This window comes from Rhodamnia argentea, chromosome 3 (genome assembly GCF_020921035.1).
Source record: "Rhodamnia argentea isolate NSW1041297 chromosome 3, ASM2092103v1, whole genome shotgun sequence".
NCBI classification, from domain to species: domain Eukaryota; kingdom Viridiplantae; phylum Streptophyta; class Magnoliopsida; order Myrtales; family Myrtaceae; genus Rhodamnia; species Rhodamnia argentea.
The window spans coordinates 4932602-4943896 of record NC_063152.1 but is presented as its reverse complement, the minus strand read 5'-3'; the positions used below and the strand labels follow the sequence as shown (position 1 = coordinate 4943896).

Genomic DNA, 11295 nt, shown 5'->3' with positions numbered 1-11295 from the left:
ATTTCCTCGATATTGTGACTGTTAAGTAAGGAATGGCTTGAGGCGATTGGGGATGGCGTTGTGCGGTGGCGGCGGTTGTCAGCGACAACGTTCGTTGATCGGAAACGCAGGTTGTTGGTAGCATCGATACTCATGAAAACAGAACTAACAGTGGTGAAGCCTAAGTTAATCCTGGGTTGTTTTAGTTCAGGCTAAAGTTTTAGTATTCAGATTATTAAGCTTTAGTAAGCTGGTTATTAGGCTTGAGATAAGGTAAGTCTTGGAATAATGGGCATTGGAAGGAAATTGCAGATGCTTAGTTAACGGGGGCTCATTTTGATTAAATCACGGAACACCACTACGGCCTGAATATCACGACAATGCCCTCCATCGTAGGGGTGAGCATGGGCCGGGTGGGCAAGGTTCGGACCTAGATCCCGAAACAGATCATGTAATAACCGGTTCTCAGTTTTTGGAATTGAGAACCTACCCTGTTTCTCTTGGATCCTATTTTGGAATTGACCTTGATTTTCGGTCCGATTCCCGGTCTACCCGAGAATCTGTTTTCCTTTTGTTTCTTTTTTTTATTTCATTTTTTCCATCAAAATAATGAGTATCGATGAAATGATCCGATTGTGACGACAACGAGAGAGAGAGAGCCGATTGTGGTGACAATGAGAGAGAGCTCGATGAGATGGCCTTCGGAAACACGAAATAGAGAAAGTGAGGTAAGGGTTGCAAGCGAGATAGTTTTTTTTTTTTTCAATATAGAAGTTACAAACCGGTTCTAAAACCGGTCCGGGCGGGTCTTCACCTGGAATCGGAAATCGGATCGGTTTCAACCGGTTCGCAAAAATTGCAATCGGTTTTCGGACCGGTTTGAACATGAATCGATTCCTGACTTTATTTTTCGAGTGGGCCGATTCGGGTACCGGGGTAAACCCGATCCGATTGCACATCCTTACTCCGCCGTAGTTTTGGAGGCCGGCTGCCTCTGCCACCATATGATCGGCCTCATCAAATACATTGATTGATAGGGGTGAGCGGTTCCGGGTTCCGGGTAGGTTCCACCTGGAACCCGGAACCTACCCGCTATTACGAGTTCTTTATTTTTCGGACCCTAGAACCTACCCTCTATACCTTGGAACCCGGAACCTACCCCATTACAGTTTCCGGGTCCGTTTCCAAGGTACCCTAGAACTTGTCAATACAATTCGCTTTGCATCAAAATAGAAAAAAGAGTTCAAAATATCCACTTCGGAGGAAATGCCAAAGCCTATTTAGAACAATTTTCTGAGCATTCAAAAAAAGTCCAACAATCTGGGAATATTTTTGAAAAGATCAACACCACACCCCACATCAGTGCATGACAGGAAAAATCTTTTTCTTGAAAGGCACCCAATATTGAGGACAACAAGCTTGTACCTAGATAATGTTAAAACTTGCAGCAACAGTGCACAAGACTAAATCAATATGATAGGCTAAACTAGCAAACGGAAGCCTCACAGCTATCATCCATTATTGTAAGCGCCACAGCTAGCTTGAAGTTGCATTCCACCCTCCGAGGAAGCCCTCGAAGAGGCATATCTGAATCTGCATCTATCCTGCGAATGAGAGACCATGAAAATCCACCTTCTATTTCCTTAGACTTTAATTCAGCAGAAATCTCCAGTGCTTCAGGCTACCTGATTTGTCCTGATTTTATTCGAACGGCACAGCTAGTACAACAACCTGTCACAGTAGCTCTCAGCAAATTTGTTTGTGTATTTCAACATTCTTATAGCACTAGCAGTAGTAACTCAGATAGTAAAAGTAATGCATGAGACAATAAAAATCCAAAAGCTTCTCGAGCCAGCAAAATAGGCCTCTCTATTTGTCATTTTCAGGTTACCAAAAAGTGGTGACAGAATGGTGAGATCCAAAGGCAGGACTAGTGCATGAGAAGGGCGGTCCATAGCAATTGAGACAACCACATTGATCTAGGAGTCATCGACATTAAACGACATGTTTTGCAAGGACTGATTTTCTCATAACAGCGAACCGACAGCTCTTACCAAGGTTGCAACTTGAAGGTGCATATCATATAGTAGGTGCATGTACACTGCATTCTTTGCCTCACCAAGGGAGCATTCGCTGTGAACCTTTTATACTCTGTTCAACAAGGTTCTTACATTCCTAAAATTGGAAAAATAGAAGACGAATTTCTCATATTTGGTCCATCGGCTCAGTGGATTCTGTGATACTATTGAGACACAAGCTGAAGACCACAATAAGGAAATCATGCGAAAATAGTATATGGACTGTTAGTAGAGTAAAATGCTGGTCGTTCCCACGCTTGTCCTGAACACTAAAAGCAAAATCTGCACCATGCACAATCTATGCACAGTGGACCAACATATTCTCAAATTACAGCACAAACCAATACCGTGCCTGCAAGCGAAAGGAAGGGAGACGTTCTGAGACTCAGCCGTGTGCAGTATATACTGATCCTGCATCCAGATTCAAATGCACCGACATTAGACAAGGAAGAACCGATACCATGATAATAAGCCACTAAATAATGCTCTTTCCTGGCACCTCCCGCGTTTTTTTCCTTTTCTCTTCGATTGTGTTGAGCAATAAGCAGCTGGAAATATAATGTCATGAAGAAATTCGCAGACAAACTCAGTCGAAGTTTTGCAGGTCAGTTTGATCGATTAGAGTGCCATTGAAGCAATTCACAGGATGCATATGTGCTCGCTCTACATTATCTCTGACTGAGATCCTAACGACTTAATCGCTAGAGGCAGAAAGAAAGCATTTGTCCGTCTACATTACCTCTGCGCAGAATTCTCACCTCAGGGACCGAAAACTCGTGAACAACGCCTCGCTGCCGATCGTGGACGGTGACCTTGTGGACCGGTACGGAGGCCGCGTGGCTCCCGCTCCGGCCGCCGGGCCCGGCCGCCGTCTGGAGCTCGCCGAACGTCTTTCCACGGCGACATCTCGCGGCGGCGAGGTGGCGGCTGCTCCCGGCGGGAGAAAGGAGGCGGCGATGGCGGCTGAGCGAGGTGGAGGGAGTGAAGGTTAATGAAATGTCCATCGGAGAGAGCGAGAGCGAGCTTGTGCGCTGCAGAGTGGTGAGGAGGAAGAGATAGCGTGGGGGCCGAAAGTAGGAATTAGGAAATTAGGGTTTTAAAAAAGCCGGTTCCGGTTCCGGTTCCGGTTCGGTTCCATATGGAACCGAGAACCGGAACCGGAACCGGCGGTTCTTCAAAATGCAGAACCGAAAACCGGATCCTCGCGTCTCAGAACCGGGAACCGAACCGGAACCGGCGGTTCGGTTCTCCGGTTCTCGGTTTTACCCTGGAACCATGCTCACCCCTATTGATTGATCACGACTTGCGTCGGTACATACAAAAGAAAACCCTAGCGCAGGATAGATGGATGGATTACCGCACCCTTGTGATGTTAGAATCCTCAGGTTCTCGTCGATGTCATGGGCGCTGCAACTCTGCTCCTCCGCCAGCGGAGCTGTCGGTGGCGATGGAGTTTTGCGTCGGCCATTGAGCGTCGGGGAGGCTTAGCCTTAGAGGTGATGCCGACTCAGTGATATTTCAATTCCTTTTTCTTTTTCTTTTTTTTTTTTTTTTTTGCTGGGGTTGTTGTGGGGGGGATCACCTCTGTGGTGAATAGTTTTATCTTATGGGATGCTATTCTGAGGAAATAAATGATTAAAAATTCTTAAAAGTTCATTAATTATTGAAAGATCATATTGCACTTTCGCGAATCCTACTTCTACGAATATAATGTTCAGTCCAGTTAACAGTACTACTTATATGGCATCACGAATGATATAATTTGAGCAAATGTTCGAGTTAATATCACGAAAAAAACCTACATTGATACAATTGTGTTAAATTTATCCTAAATTATTATTTTTTTACCACAAAAATTTTTAAATTGATACACCTATGATAGATTTATCCTAAATTATTTTTTTGACCATAAAAAATGTCCAAACCGGTACTTCTGTGATAAACTTACCCCAAATTGATACACATGTGACAAATTTACTCTTTGTTAGTTTTAGTAAATTTTTATCATTAAATTGTTGAGTTAGATAACACGTGACAGTTCATGGATATATCATTTTGGAATTTTTACCCTCTGTTCATCACGGGTGTATTAGTTTGGAATTTTTCGTGGTAACTCAATTTAAGGAAAACTAACGGAGGGTAAATTTGTTATTGACGTATTTGCTTAAAGTAAATTTATAATAGGCGTACCGTTTTGAGGTTTTTCATGATCAAAAAGATAATTTTGAGATATATTTATCGGAGGTATGTCGGGTTTAGGATTTTTTAGGTCAATTTGCCATAGGTGTACCGCTCTAAAATTTTTTGTGAAAGTAATGCCAAAAATTTATAGTAAGAAATCAATTCATCAATGGATTTAATTCAAATAAAGAGTCTCTTGCGACATACTATTCTTTCCAATCTCGAGTCTCAACTATCCATCCATTCCCATCCCATCCCATACACTCTTCATTACCAGACTGTTAAATGAATATGCCACGATGCATAGCTCCCGAAATGGTCACCACACTACTAGTTTACGCTTAGAAGTTAGAATACACATTCCACTGGCAATTCCCAGTGTCAGAGAACATTTAAAAAAAAAAAAAGTAGTAAGTGTTCGAGTATGGTTTCCATAGGAAAGGAAAATCTGTTCATCGACAGTAGCGTTGACGTTTGAAGTTGAAATAAATATGCAAAATTCCTCTTTCAAACGTGCATTTGAATCCCCTCTTGTGTGAATATTCCCATTCTTTATTCACGATCCTAAAAGCCTGCAGTACACCAGCAGCATGTGAATCACATAACGGCAAAAAGGTTTTACGAACGAATAAAGGTGACCTTCTGATCAAGTAGACTCACAGTGTCCTCATATGGGGGCCCAGTGTGGAACCGGATGATGCACGTCTCTGTGCTATTCCCATCCTTTCCAATCGCGTATGTCGGGGCCTTAGCTTTGTCGACGAGGTCAGGGTAAAAGATGTTGAACTTGTACCCTTGCACCATCTTTGGAGGGGGATTATCGTGATCGTAATGTGTTTGATTGTACTTATTCCACTCGTATCCAGTGTGGACACGGTTAAAATATTTTGGTTTTCTCGGTCGATACTTATCATGCCACCAATAAACCTGCATCGCCATGGATAAATTCAATGATCAGGTTATCCGGAAAAAGTATGACACAAATAAGTCAAAACCAGTCAAGAAAATTGGAGGCATGAAGCACCTGTGAGTCCAGATTCACCTCCGCACCAGTGCCAAAAGCTGCATCACCTTCCTTCTTGGCTCCCATGGCTTTGATGGCCTTCATTTCAAAATTACCTCCCGATGGAGCTGGCTTCGACGCCATTACTTCTTGCATCTGTCTTTGTTGTTCTTCTAGTACATCCACTCTTTTCCGTTCCTAAGAATATAGACCAGAAACCTCTGGTTAGATGAACACCCTCAACTCACTCTCCACTAAGTAGTCTGCAGGGAGCAAAGGAAGATACCAATGCAGCCCTGTCCCCTTCAGGGTCAGCGGCCCCTTCAGTTTCATTACCATGTAGCAGTTGCGGAGAAAATGATCCAGCCTCCTCTTCTGACTGCAACATCTCTTCTTTAGGTAAGGGTTCTGGGGACATTTATCCTTCATCTAAACATCAAAACCATGGAAATGGTAACTTAACACCCAGTCTGAACTGAAACGGGACACTACTTTGAGGTAACGTCCTTGCACTGCTCAAAGGCCAAACAACCATGCTAAGTGTCAATGATCGCATAGAGCTCATATAGCACTTCCATGACTAGGATAGATACCAAAATCAAGGACGCTGAGAGGCGAGTTATATAATGACTATTAGACACTAAACGAAAGTGGCTAAGCCATTCGCGTGAAAATAAAATGAATATAAAAAGAAGCATATTACCTTCCAGTACTGAACATGTGTCGGCGTGTCCATGTCCAAATCAAGACGCATTTTGAGGTCACCACGAAGCTCTTCCATTTCTTTCACTGTTAAGCCCTGAATCAAAAGCAGGGACGAGGATAGCTAAGCTAACATCATAATAAGCCTCACCAAATTCAACTTTTCAAAAATTTATTTTGAATACTTTATCAGGATAACAAACAACAAAACGAGTTCTCATTTCACACATTTCTTTGGAGACACCTACAGGGATACTTATACACCATGGTTTTACAATAAATTCACTCCATAGCCAATTAAAGCACAGTTTTTATGGCCAACAGTTTATGATCCACCTCCTATCCACCTCTGAAGTCGAGTATCAAACTGCTGAATCAAATCCCAAAGGGAAAAAGATGCACTTCCAAAGCAGCTTAATTGTCTGGTTGAAATAAAATACAATATTTAGAGCTTGTTTGAGGAGCTTTTATCCAGACTGTTTTGTGGCTTAGGACTTTCAAACCAACGAGTTGTCTGGCACCAAAGCCACAGAAAGAGAAGCTAGCGCCAGAAGCAGCCCCCTATTCCCCAACCTTTTGATGAGAGATTGACTTCCGAGTGAATGTGAAATTACTCCATAAATTGCAAGGACGTCTTCTTGATAATTTCTTCCTTTTGTTGTCTTTGGAAATGCAACAATTTCAAAAGTTTCGACTCCTAAGTACTCAATCCAATAAAAGTCAAAATGAGGGAAAAGAGGAGGGCAGGAAAAGAGGACTTAAGACTAAAATTCAATTTAGAAAGTAACAACAGCAAAGCCAGAGGCAGCTCAAACAAGCTCTTCTCAACTCAAATCCAGGTAACAGCAAACATGATCTTCAAGCAAAGTGAAAGAATCTATCAATCCAATCTTCTATACAAAAGAGATCTGGCCATTAGATGCTACTGAAGAAACTTTCGACAATGATAGGAAATAAAACCATGGTAAAATATATTCAGTTACTATTGGAGGAAGAGGTACATCTGACAATATGGTAAAATATATTCAGTTACTATTGGAGGAAGAGGTACATCTGTCAATTGTCAGAATAACATGGACTGCGGATACCACAGGTTTAAAAGATCATGGATAGAAAAGAGTATGCTGGATTATCCTTAACGGAGAATCCAATCCTTTCCTTCCCCCGCCCTCCACACCCCCCCCGGACATTTTCAGGTCAGCCACAGATGAGGAGGGTATATTTGTTGCTTTCCAAACATGAATGACCGTAATCCAGTGGAGCTATTCATGCGCATGGATGGCTCAAAAGTGGCAGGTAAAACATTTTAATTAGATGTATAAGCTTCAGCCAACCCTTACTGAACTCCCTCGTTAAAAGATATTTCATCTTAAGCGTATTATCTCAATCAGATAATCTGAGTGACTTTCACCGTTCGTAGGCTCTCTAAGAGGGCATCTTAACAAGGGACAGTATGCAGAATAGAGGTTACAGGCTGGCATATAAATGTCCTCCTATAAAAGAGCATGTGAATTTGTAAACCATGGATCAATTAATTGCTCTTTGTTGAGTCGACACCTCGATCGGTAGCTGCAATTCTTCGAATGCAGGAGGCATGAGCATTTTAAGTAGCTCAGGGCTTTGAAAGGCATTTGCTTTATCAATGACAAAAACGAGAGAAACCTGTTATGTCATATTCCTCCTCCAATTTCTAGACCTGTTTCAAGGGTGGGGAAAGTTCTACCCTTTAAGAACCAATCAACTAGATGTATGGTGAATAACTTATACACTTTACACAAGTTGAGTTAGCATTAACAAAAGAGAGACTTCTCTTTTTCCTAATCACAGTTATTAGCATACTCTCTTTTCATTAATTTACATCGAAGAGTACCTCCTCAAATCCTTGTATATGTAACAGATCATTTAGCTTGTCAAGAAAAGAAAATACAAGTGGAAAAGGCAAAGAAGCACAATGTCTGTCAGAATATGCAATATAATATTAGAATAAATTAAATTTCCACCTCGAAGACCATGAAAGGTGCCTTCAATTCCATATCCAGAGCATATGAACCAATGAGGTGCTTAGATAGGATATCAATCGCTTTTGCATGCCCTTCACGCAATCTGATCTCTGACCTGACTTTGCTTTGATCCAAGTGAAACTGCAAGAGAAAATGCGTGAAAGACTCACCATATTCAAAATGACGTCTCTGAAGGCTAGACCACGAGAGATGGGGAACTTGAAATACAGCATGACGAGTAGCCGCACCTCCTCTTCATTCTTCTCCCAATCTTGAAACTCTGCTCCAGCGCGCTCTCTGGCTAGCATTGCCTGCAGAAAGCAGGAACATAGAAATCACAAATCATCTTTCTGTACCAGCAAAACTTGTAGAGTTTCACTCCCATCAAGCCCATCACCTATTCAACCAGAGAAATCTTGCTTTGGTGACTGCACCAAACATTCCATTCCCTCCTCATGCTGAGCCTTTTGAAGCACTCTTTCTTCCCTTCTCTTCTTCACTTTCTCAATCTCTGCCTGTATAGAAATAATACTTTAAGACTTTTTGCTCTAGAACTTGAGATTTCACATTTATTTCATACAGCACTACCTATTCTTAAAAACGTGTATATAAATCAACCTATAAAGTCACTTGCGATCATGCAATTTTTTGTCAAAATTTTCAAATCTGACCTGAATTTTTCCTATCGGTGGGGAAGTTGATAAGAAACGTTTTGCTTAAAGAAAGTGGAAACAAACAGCACAAATAGTTTGATCTCACTAAAGGGAAAGTTAAAGAAGTAAACTTGAAAATAACCACCTTCCACTGAAATGCAGAGGAATGTCGAATGCTGGAATGAAAGGATAAGTTATCCTGCACTATTGCTAAGAAAAGATCACTCAAGGCTCATACAATGTAATGAAAGATGCGTGACCTAAAGAACCAAATGTAATTTGACAACCTCAGAGAAAAGGCGTAAAATAAAGGGGATGCTCGATGTAGGAAAGGAATTTCTGACATTAATGCTGCCCAAAAGACATACATCATGGTTCAGAGATTTGTGTCTTCAGTCAAAAGTGATTTTACATAAGAAATCCAAGAGCCTCAGCCCTAACCTAGTACCACTTGTTTAAGGATAAACCAACTAGGCAAATGCAAAAGGAATTTCACGGTGCATTTTTTGTGCGGAGATATTGAATGGACAAAAGCTGGGATGCAATGATCCTTTAAATCAGATTGTAGAGGCATGCTGTTAAATCTAAACGATTGAGCTGGATTACATGGATTTAGGAACATAACAATGACAAGAAAATGCCGACTAAGGTATAACTAAGAGCCACAAGTCTCACTAGGCAGGGTTTCTACTTCATAGTGACTACTACATACAAAAACATCACTACACCGAGTAGTAAACTTAATAGCATAACCAGAGAAGCGGAAGGGGCTCCATCCGAAAGGTCGAGAAACATTAAGAGGACTGTTAAGCCAACTATCTCCTAAAGGCATTCGAACACCAAGTTTTTAAGAAAATAAAAACAGGACTCTGCAATGACAATGCATTTGAAGCATAGTACAGGAAATAGCGGATTCTTAAACGAGAAGATTAGATGAAGCAAAAAAGGCTTCAAATAGTCCCCCCTGATCTTTTTGTCATGCATATTCATGCGCTTTATTTTGATCCCTTCTCAATTTATTATAGAGTTGCAAATGCATTTCTGATTTCCATTGTAAAAACTAATTTCATTACATAACCACCAGCATCAAATAAGCCAACATCAAGCACACAGATTCTGCAGGAAACAAAGTATCACCAAGAAAAAGAGAACCAAAATTACGAGGAAAAATTTAACAACTTTTTATACCATTCTTTTTTTCTGCCTCTTTTTCTCTGCTTTGATAGAGAACATGTCAAGAGCTGCACCAAAGGCGACGTCACGCTTAATCTTCTTTTTCCATACAAACCTGTAATTTCGTTACCCCATGTCAGATATCACAATCATCAAGAACGAAAACTTTAATGTTAGTCTTCTTCACAAGAGTGCATTATCCACAAATAATTTTGGAAAGTCCATGCTGCAGATAATATTCTTGCTACTTAGAGCATGGACACAACAATTCTGAGACGCCCTTGTTTAACCTGCATCTCCAAATATGGAGGGAAAGAAATAACAGCGAAGAGCCTAGTATTATAGATGGTAAACAGTAAGTTGATAACAATGGGAAAGGACAATTTCATCTTCACACCATTAGCCAACATGTCCGCATGCAAAAAGTGACACCAGTAAAGGTCGAATTCATGTTATAAGACTCAAAGTAAAAGTACGTAAGCTAGATATGTTAGGTAACTGGCAGCTAGACGGTATTCAGTCCCGTCTTTGTCCTCAACACCCAGTGCAGATTACTCGCTGTTAAGACCAGCTGTTTCGACAACTATTGTGTATGCAGTTTAAGGATCGAAAAATGCCAGTCGTGCTAGAAAAAGTAGTCACAGAAATCTAGTTTAGCAAGGAGTAGGCTAGCTGATTTGTCGTTTTCTTAATTCAGTAGTAGGCCTAGTGCTTGCCATGTGATTTGTACTTCAGCTTGTTTTGCTTCCTTAAGAGAAAACTTGCAAGTTCCAAACTACACATGATGAAGGACTCTTGAGATGGGCTTATAACTGAAAAAATGAAGTAGACTAACAACAAAAATACCTCAAGAATTTTGTCGACTCTACCACTAACTTCAGAAACTTAACGTTTCATCTTGAATTTTAAGGTACGTACAAGTTTTACCCTGCCTCTAGTACTTAATTACCATGACCATTAAGCACCGATATGACAGCTGGCTAGGCACTACATGGCACTACTGTGAAGCTGATTCCTGAAACACCAGCTAGAAGAAGAAGAAGAGAGAGAGAGAGAGAGAGGTAAGATCAACGTCCATCGGTACTGCCGAAACTAGTGACTAACAGGATCCATCGCGATTTGATAGCTGGAACTAAATTTTACAGAATCCAGTTCTGTGACTATTTACCACCGATACGAATGTGTCAGGTGGGATCCTCCGCTTAACAACCAAATCCACTAAGGTTCTCTGTCCATTTTACGACAATCCTAGCAAATCTGGCAGCAGCATTAGATCTAAAATGAAATTAAATGTGTTTCGATTAATTCTACGTCAAACTATATTAGATTTTCATGTTTAGCATCATATCATCACCAAGTCGTCATGTCACCCCAATAGGATGTGTACTGACAGTAATAACCGTCGGCGTAAGATTGAAGGTTTCACAATTAGGGTTACAATTTAAAAAGCAAACACACATAAGGCTAGTTTTCAGTCCATGCCCAAGAAGAAAGCACCCATTTGTTCAACCAAATCAACGACAAAG

The 11295-nt window shown here is 41.0% G+C and overlaps 3 protein-coding genes and 1 long non-coding RNA gene across 5 annotated transcripts in view; 1 reads left to right on the top strand and 3 right to left on the bottom strand.

Annotated features, from left to right (window-relative positions):
* The window catches only part of LOC115730416 (F-box/LRR-repeat protein At3g26922-like), a 28350-nt gene that overhangs the window by 7512 nt on the left and 9543 nt on the right, over positions 1-11295 (top strand). The window lies entirely within an intron of this gene.
* LOC115731088 (ferredoxin C 2, chloroplastic-like) lies at positions 1621-3099 on the bottom strand. Its single transcript, XM_030661714.2, has 3 exons — positions 2816-3099; positions 2405-2468; positions 1621-1710 (listed from the first exon to the last, which is right to left on the bottom strand). Exons 1-3 carry the CDS (start codon positions 3059-3061, stop codon positions 1661-1663), a joined length of 360 nt encoding a protein of 119 aa, XP_030517574.1. The 5' UTR covers positions 3062-3099; the 3' UTR covers positions 1621-1660.
* Positions 4514-5666, bottom strand: LOC115731087 (cactin-like). Its single transcript, XM_048275730.1, has 3 exons — positions 5528-5666; positions 5263-5439; positions 4514-5165 (listed from the first exon to the last, which is right to left on the bottom strand). The coding sequence occupies exons 1-3, from the start codon at positions 5657-5659 to the stop codon at positions 4857-4859; spliced, it is 618 nt and encodes a 205-aa protein (XP_048131687.1). The 5' UTR covers positions 5660-5666; the 3' UTR covers positions 4514-4856.
* On the bottom strand, positions 7976-10277 carry LOC125314196. Of its 2 annotated transcripts, none has more exons than XR_007197750.1 (3): positions 9785-10277; positions 8283-8458; positions 7976-8244 (listed from the first exon to the last, which is right to left on the bottom strand). It is a non-coding gene; the product is annotated as an uncharacterized LOC125314196 (long non-coding RNA). The 2 variants fall into 2 exon arrangements; XR_007197749.1 differs by having other exon boundaries at positions 8026-8084; positions 8192-8458.

What these genes read in the sequence shown, in the direction of transcription:
- LOC115731088 (XM_030661714.2), bottom strand. Translation starts at nt 3,061, where the DNA reads ATGGACATTTCATTAACCTTCACTCCCTCCACCTCGCTCAGCCGCCAT. An exon ending in ACGAGTTTTCGGTCCCTGAG is followed by an intron (nt 2,469 to 2,815) that starts GTGAGAATTCTG and finishes ATCTGGATGCAG; the next exon opens with GATCAGTATATACTGCACAC. An exon ending in TCCTTTCGCTTGCAGGCACG is followed by an intron (nt 1,711 to 2,404) that starts GTATTGGTTTGT and finishes CTACTGTGACAG; the next exon opens with GTTGTTGTACTAGCTGTGCC.
- LOC115731087 (XM_048275730.1), bottom strand. Translation starts at nt 5,659, where the DNA reads ATGTCCCCAGAACCCTTACCTAAAGAAGAGATGTTGCAGTCAGAAGAG. An exon ending in AAGGGGACAGGGCTGCATTG is followed by an intron (nt 5,440 to 5,527) that starts GTATCTTCCTTT and finishes CTATATTCTTAG; the next exon opens with GAACGGAAAAGAGTGGATGT. An exon ending in AGGTGAATCTGGACTCACAG is followed by an intron (nt 5,166 to 5,262) that starts GTGCTTCATGCC and finishes ATGGCGATGCAG; the next exon opens with GTTTATTGGTGGCATGATAA.